The 25,921-nt window shown below is 38.3% G+C and overlaps 1 protein-coding gene and 1 long non-coding RNA gene across 2 annotated transcripts in view; both read right to left on the bottom strand.

Moving 5' to 3' along the window:
* Positions 1–4,108: 4,108 nt before the first annotated feature.
* Positions 4,109–8,913, bottom strand: LOC306804164. Its single transcript, XR_013774818.1, has 3 exons — positions 8,872–8,913; positions 5,309–5,439; positions 4,109–4,598 (listed from the first exon to the last, which is right to left on the bottom strand). It is a non-coding gene; the product is annotated as an uncharacterized lncRNA (long non-coding RNA).
* Positions 8,914–15,310: 6,397 nt separating this feature from the next.
* AOX1 (aldehyde oxidase 1) overlaps positions 15,311–25,921 on the bottom strand; it is a 37,128-nt gene continuing 26,517 nt past the window's right edge. The window contains exons 26-35 of the mRNA XM_079310425.1: positions 25,584–25,811; positions 24,476–24,571; positions 23,650–23,778; positions 23,081–23,155; positions 21,248–21,300; positions 19,515–19,629; positions 18,858–18,923; positions 18,081–18,269; positions 17,484–17,651; positions 15,311–16,577 (exon numbers count right to left, since the gene is read on the bottom strand). Of these exons, the coding sequence (XP_079166551.1) occupies positions 16,518–16,577; positions 17,484–17,651; positions 18,081–18,269; positions 18,858–18,923; positions 19,515–19,629; positions 21,248–21,300; positions 23,081–23,155; positions 23,650–23,778; positions 24,476–24,571; positions 25,584–25,811 (1,179 nt within the window). The 3' untranslated portion in view covers positions 15,311–16,517. The remainder of the gene's footprint in view (positions 16,578–17,483; positions 17,652–18,080; positions 18,270–18,857; positions 18,924–19,514; positions 19,630–21,247; positions 21,301–23,080; positions 23,156–23,649; positions 23,779–24,475; positions 24,572–25,583; positions 25,812–25,921) is intronic.

Here is a 25,921-nt window from a genome sequence, read left to right as displayed (position 1 = left end):
AAAAAGATGGGCTGCCAAACTCACACAGCAGCACAGAGCTGGAGACAACATTGGGAATACTCCGGGCTGATGTAGAATGGGAGATGCAATTGCAGCTCAGTTCTTTACTCCCCAAAAGGCCAAACCACCAAACCAATTTAGAGAATGTAAGCTTCTGTCTAGACCATACACAGTAGCAAATTTCCACCAGATTTAAGTGCAATGTTCCTGTGACTAAAGCTCTTGAAATGACCAGTTATCAGGCGTATAAATGGAACAAATCACTGGGCTGCAGTAGGGAAAATACGATCACCCTTATTGTCAGCAGTTTTGTTACTATTTTGTCCTTGAAACAATACTGGTGATAGATCCCAGTGCCATGAAATAGCAGTACAGTTCCCTATAAATTTTATTCAATAAACATTTTTGCAGATTCCAGTTAATAGCCTGATGAAATCCCCAAAATACTAACTTCAAAAATACCACATTCAGAGGAAGCATTTTCACCTTAATATTAGTAAATATTTGTCCATTGACTCTAAACCCAAGGAACTGATTACATTGAAACTCATTCTAATATGAGAGTATTTGTCTAAATCACAACTAATTAAAAAGTCAAGAAGAAAAATCAGAAATTATTAAAATCAGGAAAGTAAATGCAAAGATACAATAGTTCCTGTTGTCAGCTCCCTAAAGTCTTTGATATGATGAAATTGCAAAGCCCACTACCAGTTGAGCTTTTCCCATTAGCTATAGTTTCTCATGCCAAGAGAAGGAAACAGGAAAATTTTACCAATGTAAAGGAATAAGATTTTTTTATATCTCTACAGATTTAGATTAAATGTGACTTATTTGAGGGTGTGTGCAGGTCACACTCTCTTCTATACTATGCTAATTTAAGCCTGCACTGTCATCATTGAAATAAATGAAAACACCTTTATATTTATGTAAATGAGAACATGAACTAATGCAATACCTGTTGAGCATCTCCAGAGTTGTTTCTTATGCTAGTGTTTTGGGTACAGAATTATGTTGTTAAATATGTTCTTACTGTTAATTTTATGGCTTTGAACTATCAACTATCAAAGCTGAATATTGATTTGTATGCACTGGCTCAGCTGAGCCATTTCCTTTTCTCCCTCTCAAATACCTTTACACTTGTTGTTTAGACTCCTCTCCTCATGGGGAAATGTTCCATCAAGATACACTTTAAAACCTCCTTTCCAAACAATGCCAGCTGTGCCAGCTGTTTGGCATTGTGAGGTGCCCCACTGTAATGAACTCATGTTGTCATGGTTTCCCTCTGAGCCCTCCCCTCCACCTTTCCCTCTCTGTCACCTGCTGCACATCTGCTCTGCACACCTGCCAACAGCTGCTGTGGGCAACTCACCTCTGCCAGGAGAACAGCTGCCACTGGGATCCTGTCCTGCTGCTTCACCCTTCCTACCTCCAGAACCACTCCCTCACCTTGTGCCCTCTCCTCACCTAGGCATGAATGCATCTGCTTTGTCCTGCTTCACCGTTTTGCTGGAAAGAAAGGACAAAACTGTGGTAAGGCAGAGGAGGAGTGAGCAATGCCAGGGCAGTGAACAGCAGTGATTATATTCCCCCTCTGGAAGAGGCCAGAGTTGACAGTGGTTCAAAGAGATCTGATGATGTGGAGCAGCCTGAGTGGGCTGCCAGGAAGCAGAGCTAAACTGGGATGGGAATATATCGTGCCTAGAAATATTTGGCAGTATGTAGTTTTAGAATCTGTTTTACTGAAATATGGACATACTGCCCATCATTTGTACAGAGTCTCATTCTGATCTTTGGGATTTTCATATGCTGGAAGAACAGAAAAAATAGATAACACCAGGTGTGACTCTGAAACCAGATGCAGAAGTGACAAAATGATACTATTTGTGATCTGCTCTTCGTTGCAGATATTTTCAAAATTGCATGCAAATTCTTTTGAGTTCTTGAGGTAACTCCAGAACTGTTCCAGTGCAGCACAAAACACATTAATGACAGGTCTTTTACTTGGCAGGACAAGAGAACTGGTGCTTATATCTTGTTCTACCAAGATGGTGTTATATATATATACACACACATATATATGTATGTATGTATGTGTAAGTAGGAGAGTTCTTTCTTGCAGGAATGCCTGCAGTCAGTAAGTGGCTGAAGGACTCATCTGGTTGTCTCATAGGAAAGCAGCACTAATCTATATCAATGGCCCTTGGCTTTCAGGTTCCAGGTTTGTCTTTAGGAAACCGAAATAAAATATAAAAAATAATTTTGCTAACAGGAAAACAAATTTATTGCAATTCACAAATGTATGTTCCTTATCAGCCATGCACACACATATCTCAATTTTCTCAAGTTATAAAAGGTTGGGAAATCAACGAACTTAACTCTAGTGAACAGTGGCATTCTTGTAATGGAACAGGTAATTAAGGTCACATCTCCATAGCACAGGTGAGTTCCCAGCCCGAAAGGCTCAGATTACAGGAACTGAAATACAAGGTTCCACTATGCAATACAGTTTAACGAGACTGTGTTGAATCCTGGGGGCTGTGATGTTTGCAAAGAAATCCTACAGTTCTGAATGCATTCCTGGAGATAGTACATCATCTCCTGGTGACAGGATAACAAATTCATCTTTATTTAAGTTGTTACCAAGGTTTTGTACAACACTTAGCCCATGAAGGTTCTTGATCTTAGTTATGACTTCTGTGAATATGAGAAATTCTATCACTGAGAAATACTTTGACTGCTGGATATCCTGCACAGAAGGAAGCAGAGGTGGATGGATGCAGAATTCCCAGCCCTAATCTCCAGGCAGGTTGAGGTAGGGGTCTCTACCTGGCTGCTATTGGAGGAGAGGGGCCTGCAGGTCTGCCTGACATAATTTGTGTCCCTTTTCATAGACAAGTTTTTAGTCCAGAGCACAACAGATTTGTTCAAACTCAGGCCCATGGGGTTTTTTAAACTGCAAGTTTTAATTAATGGACCTTGACATAATTTCATCAGATGTTTCCTATTTTCCAGGTTTTTTTTAGTTTGCTTTAACTGGATATGCATTGATGGGAGAATAGCTGGTAAAATCATGCTCTTGATTTCATAATTGCTCCTGTGCTTTGCTACTTTATTTTTTTATTCCTTTTTTTCCTATTTAACTTATAAATAAACAGAAATTTGGGCCCAGTGACAAGGTATTAAGCAACTTCAGATGTATCCCCTTTTACAGTGCCAAAGGATGAGTGCAATGGAAAACCTGTGAAGTGGCTATTGTCAGGAAACAATGTCATCATTGCCATCTTGCCCTGCTTTCTGCAGAAACACTTGTGTAATCATTGTTGGCTGGGACTGATATGGGGAGGGAAGTTGGCTCTGCCTCTTTCTACAAAAATAAGTACTCTCCAGCAGGCTACTGCTCTGTCCTGCCAGCCCTTGGAGTGAGGGAAGTGCAAGACATGGGAAGGCATTACTCTGGAAAGACACAAAGAACTCAAGGGTGAGGGTGCATTTACTTACCAGTCTCATTTTGAGGAAAGCAGAGGCAAAGCACACCAGTGGTTATCCAAATAACTTCAGTAACTCTGGATGAAATTTGAATAAAAGAGCATAGTCCACTAGTTGTGGGTTATGTGTTCCAGCTGTGTGAGAGAGAAGATATGGCACCAGAAAAGCAGCCAGAGCTGGTAATGTATTGCACTTCCAGAAAGGGTAATAGTCAGGTAATGGACACCCAGAAGAATATGAAATACATATGCTACTGACATATGTCAATCACAATCCCATTCCTTGTCTTATGATTAATGCAAGATTTAACAAAAAATTAATTTTTCCTTTTTTTTTTAAACCAGTTCTAAACCTATTCTAATCATAACCAGGGTTGAACAGTATCTTTGTGAGCAATATCTTCAGCAAAATTAAAAATACAAGCAATCTCTCCCAGAAACAGTCATCAGCCAAACTCTACCACTCATGCCAGAGTCCACAGTAAAGTCAACTCTTCAGGTTTTCTTTATCCAAACCATATTGAACCATAAAACAGAGGACTAAATTAATACACCTGGCACCATCACTTACAAGTTGATTTCAGTGCTGGCACTGTTTACCTATTCATTTTTAATGTGAGGATTTAGAAGTCAAAAGTAAGAGTTTACTACAAGTTAGATCTTGCATTACCTTGCAGAGCTGGCTTTATATCTGAGAAGTGGCTCATATTCATTTCTGAGTTACATATTTATCATCTGCAGATGGATAAGGCAGTTAGGATGTTAGCAGTATTCCAAAGTACAAAAAGTGATGGATGGTTCTGCTTTTTCTGGATGTTGCATGGGCTCTGGGACAATAGCTTTTGTTCTGATTCCTGGCATTCATCAGAGTACTCTCAGAGCTAGGAAAAGTTGGTGCTGGGTTAGGATTTCAGAAGAGGACTTTGGTTTCCTGCTGTGTCTTGATGTCAATGAAATTATGCTGATTTGCCTCAGAAGAAACTATTAGCCAGTAACTGGGCAAAATACCTTCTCATGTCACTTACTTTTTATTTTCCAAAGGCAGGGTGCTGTCCACCAGTGAATAACACATCTATATTTCTTTTCAGGACAAAATGGAGTGGACACCAACTCCTAAAAGGAACATTAGAAAAACCCTTTTATTACAGCCTCTTGATGCAGATTACAAGTGACATTACGTGTACATGGCCCAACTCCTAGTGGTGCCAATAAATCAGCCCATTCTAAGTTTTAGTTTCTTATTAACCTACCATGCCTGAGGTTAGGCTGATTCAGCAAGTTCTTCTTGGGTTTTTGTTGGTTTTGGGTTTTTTTGGCAACAGTAACAAAGTAGAGGAAATGAGCATTCAGTGGTCTTCTCTTTAGCTTCACAACAGGGAAATGCAAGTTCCCTGAAGAATGGACAGGACAGGGAAAGGCAAGGAAGTCAAAGCATAGGAGAGCTGTGGCACAAAAGGCTGATGTGAGCATACCTTTGTGTTAGGATAAAAAACATTTTCACTGAATATCTGGAGTGAAATTCATGCCACCATGCCTCAGAGAGGCCTGATTCTTTTTGTTGGGATTTATACAGATCAGACCAGAGGGAAACTGCCTCTATGCATTTGTTCTGGCTTTCAGACAGGAAGTGAATACCATTGCCAAGAGGCCAGAGAATTTTCACGCCTCTATCCAAGATTCACTGCCAAAGAGATAAAAAAGATGATGTCATCAGGATAACCCTCCAAAGAAGGTTCAGTACTGAAGTTCCTTTTTCATTTAGTCTTGTCATCTTTAATTAATTTTAGTTAAATCACTCCTTTGATTTAGTTAAATCAACTTACTTGTTGGCTGCCAAAACTGCAATCACAACAGTGATGGTTTAGTACCTTCCCCCCAAATGCTCCACCAACACGTTCCACACGGCACACATAATTTTTTTGGACTGGAGGTTTAAAGTTGAAGCCACCAGTTCCTGCAAAAGTGAACATCCAGAATTTTACCTATCAAAATACATATTTTAAAATGCCTATTTTCTATGACTAACTATTTATTTAAAGCTATCAGGTTTAAGACTCCAGGGCAGAAAAATAGAGTTGTTATAGGAACAAACAAACAAAAAAAATTCAAACAATTAAAAATGCCAATGAAAGCACAATCCACTTTAAAAGTGGAAATGTAAAAACAGCTCTGTAAACTATTTTGATTATCTGATGCCAGATATGATAATCCCTATACAGAACTGCATGTTGCATCTGCAGCTGGAGATAAATCATGCACTAAAACAGCAAGCCAGATGGAACTGAGGGATTGTTTACAGCACACAGTCAGTGTCACTAAAATACTGACATTGCATTTTGAAAATACCTCCTCTGACTGTGCTTCCAAAGATGTAAATGGAGGTTTAACTTGTCAGGCTAACAAAAAGAAAAGCTTAAAAAATGCAAGCCAGCAATGAACTGCAAAACCTAATACTAAATATGTAGAAATTAACATATTTTTTGAAACTGTTTGCTGCAGGCCTACAATCCAACTCTAATGTTAACTGGGACCTGTTAGCTTTTTTCCCCCAAAACTTCATACTATTAATATGTTATTATGATTTCCATATTAATTTATCATTTATTTACACATGATTCTGATCCCATCATCATCAATGTCACTACTCAGATAAGCAATGCAACCTGTCTGAAACACACTTTCTCAAGGAGAAGACACTCATTACTGCAATATAAGTGATTGTCCAGGATTGTATTGATTGTCACTAATTTTAGGATGATTTGACCAATATAACTAAGACAGAATTAGTCTTTTCTCAACAGAAAGATTACAGTCATATTATTTATCTAAGATCCCCTTAGTTCATCCTATAGTAACACTGCTCATTTGTGTCTGTACTGCCTTGTGTAATACCAATGGCACAAGACCTGCTATTCCATTCTGCTTCAGCAGCAGTCAGGACATTTATTTTCATAAAAAAGATTCAGATAAATTAATCTGAATTGGGAACACCATTAGGGGGTTTCAGGAGAAAGGCTGAAAGCAACTCCTGGTCATGTAGTTCAGCTTTAAGGTTATTTAGAAAGGTAAGAAGCAAGTATGACAGAATCAGAGAGTATTGTGAGTTGGAAGGGATCCACAAGGATCACTGAGTCCAACTCTTAAATGAATGGTCCACATGTGCATTGAACCCACCATTAATACATTGTTTAACTGTACATCTGGTGCATTCTGAGTTGACACATACACAGCCACTTCTTTATCTTCCACTCTTGGAATAACAACCACCCTATTTGTTTCCATGGAAAAATATTCCTTCCCTCCCATGTGCAATTCACCTTGTATATAATTAGAGGAAAAATAAACTGGGTTTCAAACGAACTGCAAAGGAATTTATATTTGACTATATATGTGTATACAAGGCAGAAAATAGTTTTGTCACAGAAGAAGAATACCTTCTTTTTTTTTGTTTCTTTGAATGTTAGGCTTACACTTCCTCTAATTATAGACCTGTGTTTATCAGAAAAAGATTATTCCATCAGTATCAATTTAACATCTCATGTTTTTTCCTTCTTTAGGAGGTTACATCTCTTCTGCTATAGCAGGATTATGTCTTCTGAATCACTCTAGGAAGGAAAATACAACTTTCCTATTAGTGTTTTTAACCTCTTACCACCAGTAACTTCTTCTAACCTATTTCTACCCACTTTTGTACCATTTTCATTAAAGAGAGGAAAATCTGTCAGCACATCATAAAAGCTAATTCTGCAAATTCTCTGCTTTACCCTCAACTTTATGCCATCTTTGAGTGTGACAATACTAGCCTGATGTTTATTCCTGAAACACATGTTCATGCAGGAGTAATAGGAATCAGAACTGAAGCCTCTAAAGAGTGACATGATATTTGCTTGGGAACAGTTTGAAATACTAAAAAGCAGACCAGAAAAAATCAGCAAGAGGCCAGAATCTATATGGAGAAGATTGACAGAATTGAGGTGGATGAGCCCAAAAAAGTGAAGCAAGCCACATCTTTGCAGACTTCAGCATCATTACTGCTTCAAATAATCATATTTCATACTGTTTACTTCAGAAAAAATGCATCTGAAGTCAGGAATACAGTCAGGAATCATTCTAATTCCTTCTTGCTCATCTTGCTAAAGAGACTGGTAAATTACTATTCTGGCCAATGTTGACTAGACTGAAAAATTGTTTAATCCATCTTTTTGCTATTTGAATTCTCATAATCAATCCCCTCTTATTATTTCAAAATCAGCTTGTAATTGAAAGCATTTCAGACCTACTTAATTAAAACACATCTTTGGTGCACTTTATTGTTGAACTGTTGATAGTTCACATTAACTTGAAACACACTATTATCAGGGACCATGAAAATCTTCCAACATTTATGTTTTGGTTGGGCTTTTACTGAGTAAAGAGTATGCTGTAAAACATATCTTTTTAATCTCTTACGGGACAAAAACCAAATTTTTGGCTGATGCTGAAAGTTTTTAGTGCGAACTGCTAAGAAGCAGCAAAAAGTTGATTTTAGAAGTTTTGCAACAAAACAAAAAAAAGCAACAAAAAAAAGAGTAAAAAAATCATTATGAAATAAAAAACTTTTTAAGTGAAGTCTTCCAATGAACAAACTTTCACATGCCAATCACATCTCCTTTTCATACTTTGTAGTTTTGCAAGTAAATCTTTCAGGCTTGAATAATCACAGAGATGCTGCAGTAGGTAATTTCATTTATTTGTCCTGAGGCCCACTGGACAGTTTAACTGAATTCTGCTGAGCTCTTGCATCTCTGGAAGCTGTGTCCCTGTTTGAGCTGGGTCAGGACAGCCTGATCTACAGAAAACCTTGAGGGCAAGAAGTGCATCTGCACCCTGAAGTACCAGGAAATCATAAAAATATAAAAGATTGGCCAGAGCATCAAATGTTTCAGCAGCTTCATGTTACAATTAGTAGAGGCTTAAGAATGAAAAGTTAGAAGGGCAAAATACTCATTTTAACAGTTCCAGACAGAATCTGAAAAGAAAGCAAACAAGCAGAATTCCTTTATATTCTACTTTTCTACCCAAAGCTGGGTGGAGGGAGAAAAATTTCCTCCATCACCAGTCTACAACCTTCATTCAGCATCTCATCATTCCATTGCCTGGTAAAAATAAACCCCAGACTAAAGTGAACACACACCTCTTTATAAGTAACAGGAAGCTCTGTGAATTATCTGAGAACTACAAGTGAATCAGTGTAAGTTATATCAAGAAATAATCTGCTGTTAGAGAGGACAGATCAAATACAGATTGTAAGAGGCTGGCAATGGGATCTCTACTGGCACAGTCAAGCAAACCCCCATGCTTCACTCTGACTCCTACATTTGGTAAAGTACCTTAAAATATCCAGTACCTTCCTATAAGGAGGTCTTACAAGACTTTCTTGCACTGAGTGAGAAAATACTGGTTTCTTCTCCAGGATAATGGAGGTCCCACTGTGATAAGGACCCTGATTTTGTGAAGATTTTACACTCAGAAAATTTAAATTTTTATGCTATAGTAATGGCATTTACAGAGAGAGGCACTAGAGGCAGCTGGACTTTCTATTGTCAGGAATATTTTTTTCTGGGGCAAAGCCACATATTTTGAAAGAAAATATAATAGCAATATTTTTCTCAATCAGGCACAGATGAGTCTATTGAGGAAAATCTACAAAGTGCTCTTTCTGTAGCCCAAGAAAGAAACTTTAGATTTAGACAGCAACAGAACTTTTAAAGTAGAGGTTACCAGGTTACTCTCATGACAAATGTAAAAATCAGGATTACATGTTGAACAACATGTCTTGTCAGAGATGGAAAATCCTCTCAGCAGGATTTACATTACTTTACTGAAGCAATGTCACATCAAACTACCCAAAACAAAAAGCCAGCAGCTGACAGAGACAAGAGGGAGAACTGACAGCCAGGTTTTCATCTGCACTTTCTGTTGACAAGTCTTGAAAAAAAAAAAAATTAAAAAAAATTAATGTGCCTTTTCATTGTGTCAGCAGAGTTAATCCAAAAGGCGATGCCGCAGGAAAGTGAGTGGCAGAAGCAGCCTCCCCACACAGTGGTGTTAATTACCCAGGGTGAGACTGCATAAACTCACATGTTATTCATGTGACAGCTGAAGGATAATCTTCATGCTCTTCAAAGTGACCTTTTGACTGCCAGCAGTACTATTGTATGTTGCTCATTTTGTTGTCCCCACCTCCACTCTTCTCGGGTTAAACCATCTCTCTTTGAAAGGCAAAACTCTAAAATACCCTCTGTGATAGCTTTAGCTCTGTGGCACTTGTCATTGGACAAAGCAGGTTGGGTTTCTTTTTTCTTTCAATTTGTGGAAGGAACTAACACATTTCTCCTGAGTTTTCTCTTTCAGGCTGTTTGTTTCTCCAATCACTACTATGGCTCAAAACTTCTGAGCAGCAGAAGCACCTTTACTGCTGCCAACACAGGTTTTGCAGGCTTTCAGCTCATGGGAACCCTTTTGTTTTTCATGGGAAACCTGCCACAGGCAGCCAACTCCTCATGGGCAGTGGCACTGATCCAGCATGAGGCCGTGCATGTTTACTGAGCTGCACTGCGGTGGGCAGCTGCTCTGGGGACTGACCCTCTGATACCAATGTGGGCAGACTCCTGTGCTCACTCCTTCACTGACTCCAATCATAACTTGTCGGTTTGTGGTCGGGTCTCCCTCTCCCCACCCCGTCCTTCTCCTCATATCCACTAGAGGGACACCTAAGAGCACAGGAACTGGGACATTTCCTCTGCCCCTAACCCCATAATGCCACATGTTACCGCCTTTGGTCACTGTGGTTGGGATCTTATTATTTGAGTAGTGGCAGCCACAACTCAGGATTACTCATTGTAAATCGCTAATTAGTTAGTGAGAGGTGGTGAGAAATGAGCTTATTGATGAAGACTGTGTGACAATATGGCGTTTTCCATATATTTCAAATATTCAGGCAGCATAAATTTCTGTGTGTGAAAGTGCACATTTAAGAGTGGGGAAAAATCAGTAAGAGGCTCAAAGAAGTAGATGAGGTCTAGCTGGAAGAAGTGGGAGAGGTGATGGAGGGATGCCAGAATTTTCTTAGCTACTTCCAAGCAGGAGTAGCCTGCTTGTTTCAATGCCTCCTGGAAATAATGGAAATATTCCTAAAAACTACCTGAACAAAACTTCTGAAGCATCAGAGTCTTAGCTTTACAGAGTATGGGATAAGAACAGAAACAGTGAACTCCTAAGCATTTATGTCAGCATGCTCATAGCCAGCAAGGAATTGATCATTCAAAAGAATATTCTACCATCTGTTGGAGAAAACTCTAGTTTGTTATTGAATGTGAAGCAAGAAGGAAACATTTCTGCATTGCAGATTCAAATTTTGTCGAATCTGTGCAAAATAATATGTTAAGGCTAATATGGACTTAGCAGGACCTAGCCTTTGAGCAGAAAGGCTAATATCTATATAGATTTTCCCATATGAATGCCACAGTTCTTCATCACACATGAAACACGGACTATTTCATACTTTCTAGAAAATATATGTCTTAAAATGCTAATAATAGTCAGAAAATCACTTATTTAGGTTTAAATACAGCTATCCTATCTCTACTCAAAAACACTTCAGACCACTAAATCATTAAATTACAGTAAGTAACTATGATACCAGAAAAACAAAAATACCCTATGTGTCTGTGGAACCAATCAATCTTTTTGGTATGGACACCTTGTGTAGGCTGGAGAAGCAGTGCTCTCCTCCTGGCAGCTCAATCTGAACATGCAGAGCAGATGGCAGCATCTTTTTTCTGTCTGACCAGCTTTATCAACCAGCAGCAGTTTAGCCAAGATCTTTAATCCAAGTACAAAATTTGTAAAACATTAGTTTAATACTTGCATTCCTAAAGCATGAGTCTCAAAGGCAGGACAAGTAGCAGAAAGGCAGATTTACTTCCCCTTCCATGGTTTTATAAAGTATTTTATGCCTTACTATGAATGTTCTGCACTAGGAGGCAATGATTAAATAAGAAAGGAGCAAATAGCACTCTGTGATACCATGACAAACCAAAAAACTGTGTCATGCATTTTCAGAACTCAAATGAACTTTTGTGCTTGTGAGGCGGTTGTGTAATAGCAAGAACTACCCACGAATATTTGCAAAAGGAATGCAAGCAAAGCATTTTGAAAGAAGCTACTGAAACATGAGTTAGGATTAAAAAGTAGTCTGAACCTGACTGCTTGGATTCTACTCAGTCTGGTCTGGGTAAATCCTGCACTACCATTTTCACAGGTCTCTTGTCTCTGACTGCAGACCATGGGCCTTTCCTCCTCCTCCCCCTCCTTTTAAGTTTTCATCTGTCCTTCTGTGAATTTAAAGTAACTACTGCAATTAACCCTCTTCTTTCCTCTTCAAGTCCTTTGCCTTTCCTGTGGACCTGCACCTAAGTCCAGTCCCAGATTGTTAGGGTCTATGTCCCAGCTGGAAGAAGCCATCCAACAGAGAACACAAGACAGAAAAGATGGAGACATTCATTTGGGATCTTTCAAAGAAAATACTACATTCTACAACAAAAAGTCAACTTGTGCAAAATGAAATGGTCCTGAGTAAGGAGCTCTTATGAGAGAAACTGGTTTTGCAGAGGCAGACGGTTTATTTTTTTGAAAAAGTGAGGTATTTGTAATAACGCCAACATATAGATTATCCACATTGAAATGTCTCGTTGTGTGTGACTAAAACTAGCATTTTCTATTTATCTGAGGACATATCTTTCAGTTTCACAAAGACATCAGGTTTTCAATGTCTGTAGGAACTCAGCTATGCTGGAGATAACAAATGTCAGTAAGGCCTACCATTAGTTCAGGAGGAAATATAAACTCCTGTATTGGATCCATGGGTGGGAATTGTTCTGGATTGCAAAGACCCAAAAGGATCTGCAAAGAAACTGAGGGAGGGTGGGGGAAGAATGCACGTGCAAGTCTTTGTCAACAAATGAGATTCTTTCCTAGAGTGACAAAGAGTATTGACACTTTACAGGTTGAGTTACAGTCAAAAATTCAAGATGTCCAAATTGATATTTTAATCTTTAATTCTGTTAAACCTATTCACAGACTACTCAACAGGGGATATCACTCAAACCTTAGCTTGAAATATATCAAGCCTTAAGAAAGATCTCCCAGTATTTCCTGAAACTGGTCAAAACAAATGTGTTGTAGCCACACTGGGTGCAATGTCTACTGTGGGAAAATGCAGTGCTAGATTGTACAGCTATGTTCTGTTTGTAAACTTACCTTTCTGTTCATAACTTACCTTTCTGCCAACCACAAAAAAGATTTGCTTATCTGATTGTTGAGAGCAAGCCATGCTTTGCATCAAAGTCTGAAAAAAAACCCTTTATGCATCAAGAGAAAAATACTGAAATGCTGTAGGCTCCTAGAGGTCTACTGAGTTTGCTTTGTCCTGCAGAATTTAATTTGATGCTGTCTGAGAATAAGCAGGTGGGGATGAGCCAGAGCAATGTCTGCCATTTCTCAGCAATTAATGCATGTTCAGATGCTAACACTCCACCTCCTACTCCCCACTCTAACTCTTCTCTGGTGACTGGAAATAATCTGCAAAGAAATTGAGCTCCTCTAATTCTAACCCTGTAACATAAGAGATAACTGTGAGGGAGAACTTCTGGGTTTGAGCTGCAACTTCTAATTCTGTTCATCCTGTTTAGTTCCAGGTCTGTGTATTATCCAATAACTGATGAATTTAGAATACAAAGGCATGCCTGAAGCTAAAGTCAAGCACATGCAACATTACCTTCTCTCTTTGCTTCAAAAGCAAAGCTGTGGAGCCACAGTTGCTTGACCTGAACTATCTATAATATTTTTTTCTGCAGAATGACTAAGCTTTAACTAAATCAGAATTACTACTATACACACATTTAAAATTTCCTCCTGGTTATCACTATGCCATGTCAGTTCTATGCCCTTTCTGTTGTGGGTACCATATTTAACAAATGCTGTGTTCTTAAAGGGACAAATCCCAAATTCTGATTTGGGATTCTAGACTCTCATCTATTTCTTTGTACACATGTCCAGGAAAAAAATTAATCTTTAAATGCCTTACTCCAGCTGGCCTTTACTTTTTTTTTTAAGGGAAATTATGGATTTATCTTTCAAAAGTCTTCATTGTAGGTACCTGTCTTTTGTTTCATTTACCATTTTTACATTTTACAGCAAAGCTGTCTGTATTTAATGAATGAAGTGAGTGAAGGCTTGCAGGACAAAGTAGCCAGTCCCTGATCTTCTACCTCTCCCTTTAGAAAGGAAGAAGCTGAATCTCAGCAGAGATATGCTGCTGGTTTTGTGGTTATCCCCTAACATATCCCTGATAGCTACCACAAACATGAGCACTGGAGTGATATCAGTCGCTGGGTCCCTGTGGGCAAAAGCCCTAATGGGTCCTGCCAAGTGCAGCAGCAATAGCCACTGTAGTGCTCCTCATGCATTCTAAGTAAAACAATGGAGGCTCAAAGGCCTAAGAACAGAAAGAACCAGAACAAATCCTTGATTTTGGCAGTCCAATGCCTAATTTACAGGCTAACCCTCCAAATCAAAACCCAGTACTTATGTTAGATATTTAAGTTTTCACCACATGGAATGGGCCAGCTGAGGGTAAATTGATATAGGAACATTTCTCTCATGAAGAAAATCAGTAGAAAGAGTTCTGCTGAACCATGTCCAGTTTGGGGGTAACTGTGCAGTTACAGTGCACATTAATGTGTCAAAAGCCATTCAATATGTCAGTGCCTTTGAAGCCTTAACATTTCTGCTTATCTACCTCCCTGAAGATAAGAACACTTCTTTCATAATATCCCATGTAGCCATACCATTATTAACCAACCTGTCAGGATGGTCAATTGCTGAAATTTCTAGCTTCCAGAAGTTTTTCAAACACTTAAAAGCCAGCAGACAGCTTAAAATGCTTCAGACTCAAAAAACTCAGCAACCTATATTTGCTACATTTATAGAATTTAATGAGGCAACTAGACAAAACAGCCACTTGTAAAGTGGCAGGGAGGAATCTTTGCTAATTATGACTGAGAAGCAGACAAGATTTGCACTGCAGGAAACAAAATGTAGGTCTGGAATGTGATGAATCCTTGGACTGTGAACACCTCAGTAGAGCAGGTGGGGAGACGCTGTTTCCTGTAAGGTTTGGGCAAGATTTGGACAAGATTTGACTTGCCTGGAATGAACAAGCACCTGTGCTGGTGCATAGGTACATAGGACAGCAAGAGAGCTCCCTCACAGTTCAGTAGATCTGCAGGCTCCCTGCTTCAGTATCTCCCAGAATTTACACATATTTTGGGCTATTATCAACATGTGGGGTTGCAAGCTGTCCTTGACAAACCCATATGAAAGGACTTAAAGAAGTAGTTGCCTGTCTCAAAACACTGTCCTCTTAAGATAATGCAACCTGAGATAAACACAGTTTGCACAGCAGGAAGGAGCTGATTCCAGACCTAACAGAGGTAATGGTTTGGTTAGCATCTGGACAAAAATTCCCACTGTGACAAAATATGGAAAAGGAAACAAGTGCTTATACACACACTATCTCAGATTATTGGAATGGCATTTATGCCCCATGGATACCCAGGACCTGGACTGTAGAAAAGCAGTACTTCCAGAAGAATATCTCTGGGATTATTAACTTTGGCACAGGGCCTTGTTTGCACCATAGGTGGGGCAGAGGCATCTCTTATAATCAGATTGTAAACACCAAACAGTGAAACTAAGAAGATGTTTCAAATCAGAAATATTAATTGTGGCAGCAGCATTCACATTTAATTCATTGACTTCTAACAATACATAAAAGCCAAATTAATACAAAGAAAGTGAAGAAAATGAAGTAAACCCCAAAAAAGCTTCAGGTTTCAGTACCATTTCCAATGATCACAATTACTATTAGCTGCCTGGCATCAAGCTGCTGTAACATATTTTCCAGTCCTGTGCTCCCCTGTGCTATGTCTCTACTGTCTTATGACATCTAAAATGGCCTAGACACCTATGTTTAAGCAACTGCATTTCACCAACTCACCATGGTTATAGAGAGACAAATTGAAATAATAAAAATTTCATATCTTAATAGCTAATGCAAAAGCTCTTTAAGCGACTGATCTTATTTCTGTCACAGATAGTGTCAGCTCAACAAATGAAGGGAAGACAAGAGAAATTGTAGAACACTAAGAGGCAGTGAAATGATAAGAGCCTGTAGGCTGACATCAGGCTGTCATCCATTCTCCCATTCAAAGCACACTGAACTCCATGTCAATTTTTCCACTGTGTTCAGAGGCTTTTGGCTTGCTCCATGAGATAAAGAAAGCTTCTGGTGGAAATTACACCTCTGTCAACTTTTGGGATAAAATCCTATGCATCTAGGCCAGTCATGGCAACTTGCCTGGCATAGCAAAATATAATTATAACTCTTGTTTCTTGAATGTTTTGTGCCAAAAGATTCTAAACCTGCTTTACTACAAGTCAGAGCATCACTTCTAGTGAAAAAGGTTCTGAATCCAACAAGCAAGGTTCTGATTCTTTGACAAAGATCTCCCCACTTACACTTCACTGCAAGACTCTAATCTAAATTAGAAAATTAGCTGAAGCCATTACAAAACCATTTATCATATGAAGTTGTTTGTGTAATACATGGCAGTAAGTTACCTAGCATACCTTTACATTTCATTCTAACTTTCCTCGCATGTAGCATTTGAGCTGTGCTGATCAGCAGATCTTTCTTGTTGAAAATATATGGTTCAAATGCAGAAGATTTATTTCTTACAATTAAATGCAGTCATTTAAGCAAAATACTGTAATGAGTCCACTGGAGAAAGAATGAAGATAAAAATGTAAGGTATGAAGTGCGTATTTTTGGTAGCTGATTCTATTTAGAAAAAGAGAAAATACATTTATCTGTGTGTTGATTAGTGTGTCTTGGGGCAGTAAATCAGTTTTCCATTCCAGTCTTGTGCATTATGGTTTGTCATTAACACAGATGTGGCCCAAGGAGGAAGCAGTTCCATTGTTTGCCACCTAAGAGATAAGCAAGAAATGACATCAGTGACTTTATGTGGCTGGCAACCTCCCAACACTGCCCATATCAGGACCCTCCAAAGTCAGTGATAACTGGGATTAGGACTAGAGAGGGATGGAGAAGCATAGTCCCTGCTCTGGTAGACCACAGCTCCTGCAAGTTCCTGCAATGAGAGTAAAACCACAAACCTGCTGATGCAGGGGCCAATGGTGCCTCACCACAGTCACAGAAATATCATCAGAGTAATCTGTGAATGAGAGCTCAAGAGTTCCCATAGCAGAGCCTCAGAGGTTCAGGGCACAACATATAAAAACTTAGCATGAAAAAGAATTGTAATAGCAGTGGAACATTACTACAGTAAAGAGTTGCAGAAAACAGAGCACAAAGGATCAGCATTATATGAAGTGCACTGCCTCGTTTGTTTTTCTTCTGTGTCTTTGTGTTAGCTCTGAGTCAATTATTTTCTCCCAAAGAGTACTGGGCATAGCAAGGCAGTGACAGTGCCAGCATGCAGTCAGTGGAGCAAAGCACCTGGAAGGAGACTGAAGACACTTAGAGGCTGATCCATTGCATGTTAATAAGATGAGCTGCTTAATCCTCTATGAGATTTGACATCCAGAAGAAAGAAGGGTTCAGAGAAAGAGAGGTTTGTAAAAATCATGCAAATTTAGAAAAAAAAAATTATACAAAACCCAGAGAAATTCCAATACAATGTTTGAATGGCATTTGTTGAAATGACTTGTGCAAATCAGACCTATTACCAGACATTTCAATTACAAGGAGATGTATATAACGCATGACTGGTTGAAGACATCATTAGGCACTCCACTATTTAGGGGTGCCAAAATCAGCCACCACTCCTACCCAGCCATTGTTAAACAGAGCCTTCCCCCACCTTCTCTTACCATCTCAGTAAAGGCATCAGCACAGTTTGCCCGTATTTGCTCAGCAGTCAGGGGGCTGTTCAGTGCAAAGGTCTTCTTCAGTCCTCTTTCATTCCTCACACCAGTTACTGCATCTCTCAAAGCAAAGAACACAGAGCATCCCAAGAAAAATCCTGCCTCACCTATCCCCTGAAAAAGATTTAGAAAAGTCAGTCTCTCATATAAATACACACATACAGCCCTATTTTGTATTGCATAGTACACACAAGTAAGCTGCACACTCTGAATGACATTATGATTTCTCCATGAATTAATATTTTTATTCTAACTTTATAGTTTGTCACCACATTTAGAAGAATGGTTTGGAATTCATCTTGCAGCTTCTGTGTATACTCCGTTAACAAAACTCTGAAATCACTACTTGCCAAACATTAAAGTGACACAATATCTGGTTTTATGTCTTCTTAGTTTCCCTGATGTCATAAATAAAACAATTTTCTGGACACTTGTTTGAAATGCCAAAGGAGAGGAACTGAGAACTTTTATGTGTTTTATATCCAAGTAATTTCAAAGTTTGGCCTGGGATCTACAAATTAGTCCCTGTGATGAACTGCTTACCTTAGATGCATAGATGGCATAAGGATTTTGAGAAGATGACAGCAGGGAAACACTAAACTGTTCTGGAATATCACAAACAGCAGGGATCTTATACTGATCTGGACCCCGAGTACAGAGGACTCCTTCTGAAGAATACTTTAACTCCTCCATCGTGTACAGGCCAACGCCTTGAACAAAAGCACCTTCAATCTTTAAATAAGAAAATAAACAGCATTTATGTACTCATGTTTGGTTAACTGAAAAAAACTTCACCAAGAACTCATTTGTATCATTAGCTGTTACTGTAATATATGTGAGACCTAATGCACTTCTGTTTGCCTAATGAGATTCTTCAACATTTTGGGACAACTATAATGGAAAAGCTTTCACACTCCTCTCTCATACTTGAGAAGACAAATGCTTGTATGATGAAGAGATGAAATCTGTGGACCAGCCTGCAATGAATAAAGATGTTTCCCTGCTATCAAGTGGGGAAGGCAGGTCAAACAACTTGGAGACTGTAGATCACAAACAGGATTTAAGTGCAGTTGATAGAAGACATACACACATACTGGAAGTACTACAGATTGAAATCATGGGTAAAATTCAAGCTTTTTTGACATCTACAGGGTTCTGACACTAATTCAATTGGGAGCAAGTCTAAAGGCAAAAGACATTCTAATACGATCTATAATCTAGTAAGAATTTTTTTTTTTCTGAACTAATGAGGTAATCTTCATTTCAGATAAGGACAAGAGTGTAATAGAAATAGGGCATAAGAAAATTCTTGGCACGTACCTGTCCTATATCCACAGCTGGATTTATGCTGCATCCAACATCCATAACAATGTCTGTTCTGAGGTTCTGTTAATAAAATTCAAATTTGTATCACCCAGAGAGATGGACTGAAAGCATAAGAAGATAATGTGGGTTCAGATTTGGTATTCAGTGAAATAAGAAACACTGAGATAGAGGCTCTTCCATGTACATAATTTCAGAACAATTTCCAATATCTCATCACAAGCAAAATGAGCTTGTCTCAACTTTTACAGAAGTTTAGGCAGAGAGATTGCTCAAGGAAATGCCCATACAAATGTAGATGCCCAGATAGAGAGCATATGATCATCAGTCTGTAGCCTTTAGCTATCCAGATGGTCAAAAGCCTGGAAATTCAGTATTGCTATAAGGTGTTTGCTGGCAAAGAGGGACAGAACAAGCAAAGAACATGTTAGATGTCAGCCATAAGACAAAAGGTGAACACATATGACACTGACATGTGTCAGAAGCTGGTTAATACTGCACAGCTGTCATTCTGCTTCACCTGTAATTCATATTTACATCATTGATATATTTACTACCATGCAACAGGTGACTTATTAACCCCAAATCTGAATGATTGTTGGAGCAAGCCTTAGTCACATTACTTTCAAAACTTCTCTGACATTCAGTTATTACCTTGTGATCTCCTGTTAGACAGTTAATTTCAACCTCTGAACAAGCAGCTCCGAAAATAAAATATGTGAATGGGTGTCCTTCCCCTTTCTCCCAGTCCATGTATTCATTGTAACCTCTGATGGAAGAAGTCCACAAGAAGAAAACTGACCACAGTCTGCATTATAACTAAGCAGGTAAGCACATAAGTTTGAAACTGATTGTGAAATCTTAAGTAAAAAATCTTAAGTGAAATCCTAAGTTACAGCTCAGAACTTCAAAATTTCATGAAAGTCAAGAGAACACTACTACTTTGGGTTTGATGCCTCTGGTATTTGTATAAAATGCAGCAGACAAGTGAGCTATTTCAGTTAAGGAGAGTCTATAACCAGCATAATCCTAGAAATATACTAATAAAAGCACAGTAACCAAATACAGAATAAACATTCAAGATAGTGGTTACTAGAATAATAGCATATAAAGGAATTTAGAAAAAGGAAGGAAAACTTGTCTGGACGGATGGAAGAATAATTTACATGAGATAAATGAAAAAGTCAAAGTTACAGAAACACTCTACAGAATTGAGTGAGAGGGTTAAAAAAGGAATACTGAAATAAAGGTGCAATTACTTAGAAGGGATGGGATTAACTGAGGACACCATAGCAGTTAGAAACAATGGGGTAAATCCAAGGACATGAGAGAACAGTGTAATGTGGTATCTTCCAAACATGGGAGCTGTGTGACTAAGGTATATTTTCTGACTATGTATGACTGAAATGTCTTTGCTGAGCATATTTAAGATTATCATAAAGCAATTCTAGTACAGAACCGTGCACCCAAAAAGGGATACACAAAATCCATACACTCAGCTTCTCATAATCCATTTACCTCTTTTGCCTTTGAGATTCTTGGAAGTAGAAAATATGACTGGATAAGAACTAGATCAATACAAGGTCTGAGGCTCAGAGATCTGGAGATGTTTTTGGACAGCATTAAATATTGACAGCAAAGTATGACTGCTGTTCATTACTTTGGTGATACCAACATTCCTAAAGGGCTGCATAAGCAGAACACATACTAGAACAGGCTTAACAGCAGGAAGCGAAATTTTATTTGGACATTTCTTGGTGTTTTATAAAATATGAGTTTCCCAAGTGCCCTTTCAACTTACTTCAGACTGTCCAGGGACCTGAAAAGTTGCTATTTATGAGGAAGAACCACCAGCAGAAGGAAAGAAGAGATAAGGCACAGCCAGTTAAGAGAAAAGCTTTGCTTTGAATTCCTCATGAGTTATAGTACAGAAAATTTTCATTTCTGGCTCTTTATAAATACTGTGAAAGAATTAAAAGAAAAAGGACCAAGAGACTGCTCTGAGAGCAGTAGGAATGATACTTTTAGCTTATGTCAATCCAACCTCCAGTAAATAAATTATATCCCACTTTGCATATGACTATTACAGGCAGCAGTCACTTTCTTTCTGGTTTCTTGCTTTCTGGTTTGGTAAATGTCAAATCATGGAGCAAAGACGGTACAACATATTCTTTTAATGTTTTCTAAAGAGTCCACAGAGTACTAGACATAAATTAACACCTGAACTTTATGCTTCCAACCTTCCATATATCAACTAATTATATAAAACACAAAAACTTGCTATTAGAAAGACCTATTAGACAGGATTTTTTCTTTACAGCATTAATTATCTTCAGAAATCAGTCCTGGTCTAATTTATGCATTTTTAAGGAATAAAAATATATTACCTAAAATAGCCAGTAGCTGAAAGGTTCACACTCTGCTTAAAAGCTTCTTTAATCTGTAAAATATAGCATTGCTTGTGGTAAACTAAGGAAGGAGTCAGGAACACAATGATGTATTTACTTTATTTACATATATATACTTACCCACACACATTTACTTAAAACCCAAACTATAAAAATTGTAATGAAAGGAAGACAAGCTGAGTTAAGCATGTTTAGCTGCACATGGTGTCTACAGAACTAAACCCCTCCTAGATGAAGAATCTGAATTCTTTTGGCAATACAAGAAGAAATAGACCTGTCAACAGTGGTGTTCTTGCAGAATCTTTTTTACTGGTAATGCCATAGTCAGAAAGGTCCCTGCTCAGTTTTTCTGATTAAGTTCAATAGAGATTGTTCCTCTCTCTCAGCTAACCAGATCTGGTTGATAAGTCACTGATTATATTGGGTCATGTGACTGGCTGCATGTGAAATCTCCTTTTTCTTTGATAAATTCCTTTAACTTAACCCACAAACTTGGGTTTTTTCCATCTCATTTTCTTCCCCTATCTCACTGAGAAGGGGGGTGATAGAGCAGTTTGTTGGTCACTTGGAGTCCACCCAAGGTCTAACGATACACTGACATAAAAGATCTGCATGACCTATTTGCACAAAAATAACAGTTTTTAAGAGAAATGCTCTTTGTCAAGTTGTAAAGTTCTGCCAGTCATAAAAGTGACAGCATGAGGTCCCAAATCTATTTCCTTTGAGTGATTCTCATCTTAGATTTACTCAGTTTACAAGTCAAGAAATTTTTGTGAGGCTTTTGGTCAGTTTTACTGTCTTTCTAAATTATTAAGTTACTTCTGTGCATTTATTAACATTCCTTCTTTGGTCAGCCATTTCTGACAATACTTTTGGTGTGTCTGAATGATCCAAATTAATTGCATACCTATTAGAGAAGATTAGATATTTTGGATTCTATTATATTGTTATTCCTAAACAGGGCTTACACAGAGACAAGGCCTTTTCTGCTTTTTGGATTGTCCCACTGGTGAGGAGGCTGGAGGTGCATAGGAAGCCATGATGACTGACCCCAGTTGACCAAAGGGATATTCCAGACCATGTGGCATCATGCTCAGTATATAAAGGAGGGGGAAGAAGGAGGAACAGGGGGACATTTGAAGTGCTGGTGTTTGTATTCCAAGTAGCCATTATGTGTGATGGTGCCCTGCTCTTCCAGAGATGGCTGAACACCTGGCTGCCCATGGGAAAGACTGAAAAAATTACTTGCTTTACTTTGGTTGTGTGTAAGGATTTTGCTTTAGCCATTAAATCGTCTTTAAATCAACTCACAAGTTATTCTGACTCTTTCCCTGATTCCCCTGGTGGGGGAATGAGTGAGCAGTTGTGTAGTGTTTGGTGGCTAGCTGAGGTTACACCACAACATACTGTAACCCTTTAGACACAGGCTGTGGACCAAACCTGAGACTAGGCGGACCTGCCTGCACTTAGATTCCTCTGAAAAGCCAGGACATCTCACTGATGCTCATGACTCAAGAGGAGGAACCATAACCTGATTTTACTATAATCCATTGTAACAGATGATAGATTTGTTACTTGGATATTGAACAATATTTAAATACTGTACTAGCAATAAATCTAATTGTTATTTTCCATATAATAATTTGTGCCTAGCCAAGAACCTTCTCTTGACTTTTACCTTTTTGTGAAATAGCCTGTTTCTACAGTTTTTAACTTTAAGATTATTAGGCTGAACAGATTTATAGACTACAGTACATACATCACAGTTTCTGCCAGCACTCAAACACATTCAGTAGGATTCACAGGTCTTACCCAATCATTCCAAGTCCCTGTTGGGTTCTTCTTGATGATAGGTTGTAGGCGTTTCAGAAGAGTTTGGCAAGCATCCTGGTGAGAATCAGGAGAATATGTCACAAAATTAACACAGATACATCTGGTACTATTCAAGCTATGTTCTAGTTACTATTAAATTACTATATGCTTTACTGTCATCTTAGTTTGGAAAGATACTGCATGAAGTGCCATATTAATTACATAGACATAAAACTTCTAAATGGTTAAGTTACAAGGTTTGGTATCTGTATGAATCAGTAGATTTCAAACAAGACCATGGTGTAAGATTTGTATGGGATTAGTTAGCTTGTTAGATGAAACAGAGATTTTGTCAAGTATAAGCCCCTTTGGCAAAGTCCAGGTCATATTCTGAAAATTCATAAACACCACTACTAAAAAACTGTCAAGTCATGTTTCTTCTTGGCCATCTCCAGCAGTATTACTGGCAAACCCAAACTTGATTTTTATGGGAACACTAGGGCCTAAAGTTTGGCAAGTATGCACCTCAAGGGATAGGGTATTTTTTTCAACTAAATACTATTCTTTACCTTCACAGCCATGCCATTGACATCTGTCCCTGCAGATGCTACTGAGGGACATGCATTGGGAACAGTTGTTGTGCTCGTTTCACAGAAGTGAATACATGACATAGGGATGTTCAATTCCCGACTAGCAACCTGTCCCAAGAATAAGAACATATTCTTTGTTTTAGAAACAATCTAAACACTCCAAGAATTCCCCAATATTTACCAGAAGTCAGTAATAGCAGGAAAGATAAAAATTTTAGCAAATTCTCTTCCAATCTCCAGCTGAAAACATTCTGAAGTCATTTGGTAGTATTAAGAAACAGAAAAGGACAATGCTCTAGCTATACTCAAACTCTGGATTGAGACTCTGATGTCCAACACTCACTCCTGACTTTCTTGATTATACCCTGTAAGACTTACAGCAAATGATGCAAGCCCAGGTCCCAAATTTTCATTGACTTGATAAATACCTTTACAGATCTGTCTCAGAATTAGCCAGCAACCAAACAGGATCATAATGCTATCATCATGACTATACCAATCTGAATAATCTCTGCCTTTTTCACAGTGGGTTTTATGGGATCAGCCCCCAGAAATTCTATTTCTAATAAGCCTCTTCACATGTTAGTGGAAGAATAAAAACCAGTCTGTTTTTTCCTTCCTTCTGCCTCTATGAATGAATGAAGGTACCTTTGCTTTCTAACTCTACCAATGTAGAGAAGTAGTGGCTATGCTGATAAAGAAACTGTCCTGCTGGTACACTAACTAACCAAAAAGAAAACCTTCACATTATTTATCTGCATGACAGATGAAGCTCACAGCAGTATTTATTTAAATCATTTGTTACCTGGATCATTTTTGTATGAATACCCTGCCCCATTTCAATTCCACCATGTGTCAGAAGCACAGACCCATCAGTATAAATATGAATCAGTGCAGCAGCCTAAAAAAGAAAAACAAAATCAAGATCAAACTAGTGAGAAATGTGTTGTATGTGGTGATGAATTGAATAAAGAAAAGACAAAGTGTTTAAGTGTATTTCAGTTCATTTGTTTAGTGCTTTTGGATAGAAGGCAAAATTTCAAAGTCTAGTTGCTGCTCTTCCTCTATAATGAACTTCAAAATAAAAATATACAAATCCTCGGTGGTCTGCTTTTTCTGTTAGTAGCTCCTGAAACAAATCTATACCTGGCAACAGAAGAAGCTGGAGAAAAACCCTTACTAGTGGCTCTAAGTGTGATTTGCTGCAAGTTCCATTTTCTCTTTCATTGACATGTGAGAGCCCTGGAGGTTTTTAAATGGCATAGGTTGAATTTCTGAATGAGATTTTCTTCCTGGACTCAGATAGAAGTAGTGCTGGGCTACAAAGACCCTGTGACTTTAATGTTGAACAGAGATAGCCAGTTTGATATGACATCAGTCAGTAAATTAATTTTAAATTGATAGAATGTTGTCTGTTTCAGAAGCACTGGACACCTATATGAAAGAAAAACACAAGAACCAAAAATATTACTGTCCTTTTCTGCTTCCTTAACCTTAGCCTTTGATGGCATCAAAGGGTTTAAGTCTTTAAGAGCAGCATCCCATAGTATCCCCCTGAGCAGAAATAGGAGGCTCAGAACTGTTTCTGGAGTGGACAACTTATTCAATGAACATTTTGCTATCAATCTTCAAAAACTTTCTAAGTGTATTTGACTCACGTATTCCAACACTGCACCTCAACAGATGGGACTAGCCTTTAATAGGCAGGGTCCAAGCTGCCTGGATCCTGAAAACCAAACAGCTTTGATGTCAGCTTGAAAAGAGATACAAGCCACTACAGACTCTTCAGGGAACAATCATCATGAGGATGATCATTTTCCAGAAAAAGATAACATATTTGCTTTGTATCCTAAGATAAAGTGACTGTAATCTTCTATGGATAAAATGCTTAGCTCACTTTTAATGAAACTCACCTGAGAAAGGTAAGGTGTGGCTAGTCCAAATGGAAATTTCATTGGTACAATGGCAATCCCTCTTTTCTTCCAGTAGTTTTGTTTGTTAAATTCATTGATAGCTGTTCTCCTACTGTAGTATGCAGATTTCTCCATACATTCATTCCAACACCGTATTAAATTCTGTGGATCAAGTTTTTGTTTGAAGTGTGTCTGCTCATTTTTCTTATACATATTTATTTCCCTAATCTGAAAAAAATGAAATTAAAGCCATCACATAATCATGTTAAGGGAAAACTGACCATCTGGGAGGACTAACAGACAACAAGATCACACTATATTTTTTGAACAATTACCAG

The sequence above is a fragment of the Erithacus rubecula genome (genome assembly GCF_903797595.1).
Source record: "Erithacus rubecula genome assembly, chromosome: 8".
Taxonomy (NCBI): domain Eukaryota; kingdom Metazoa; phylum Chordata; class Aves; order Passeriformes; family Muscicapidae; genus Erithacus; species Erithacus rubecula.
This window is presented reverse-complemented; position numbering and strand designations above follow the sequence as displayed.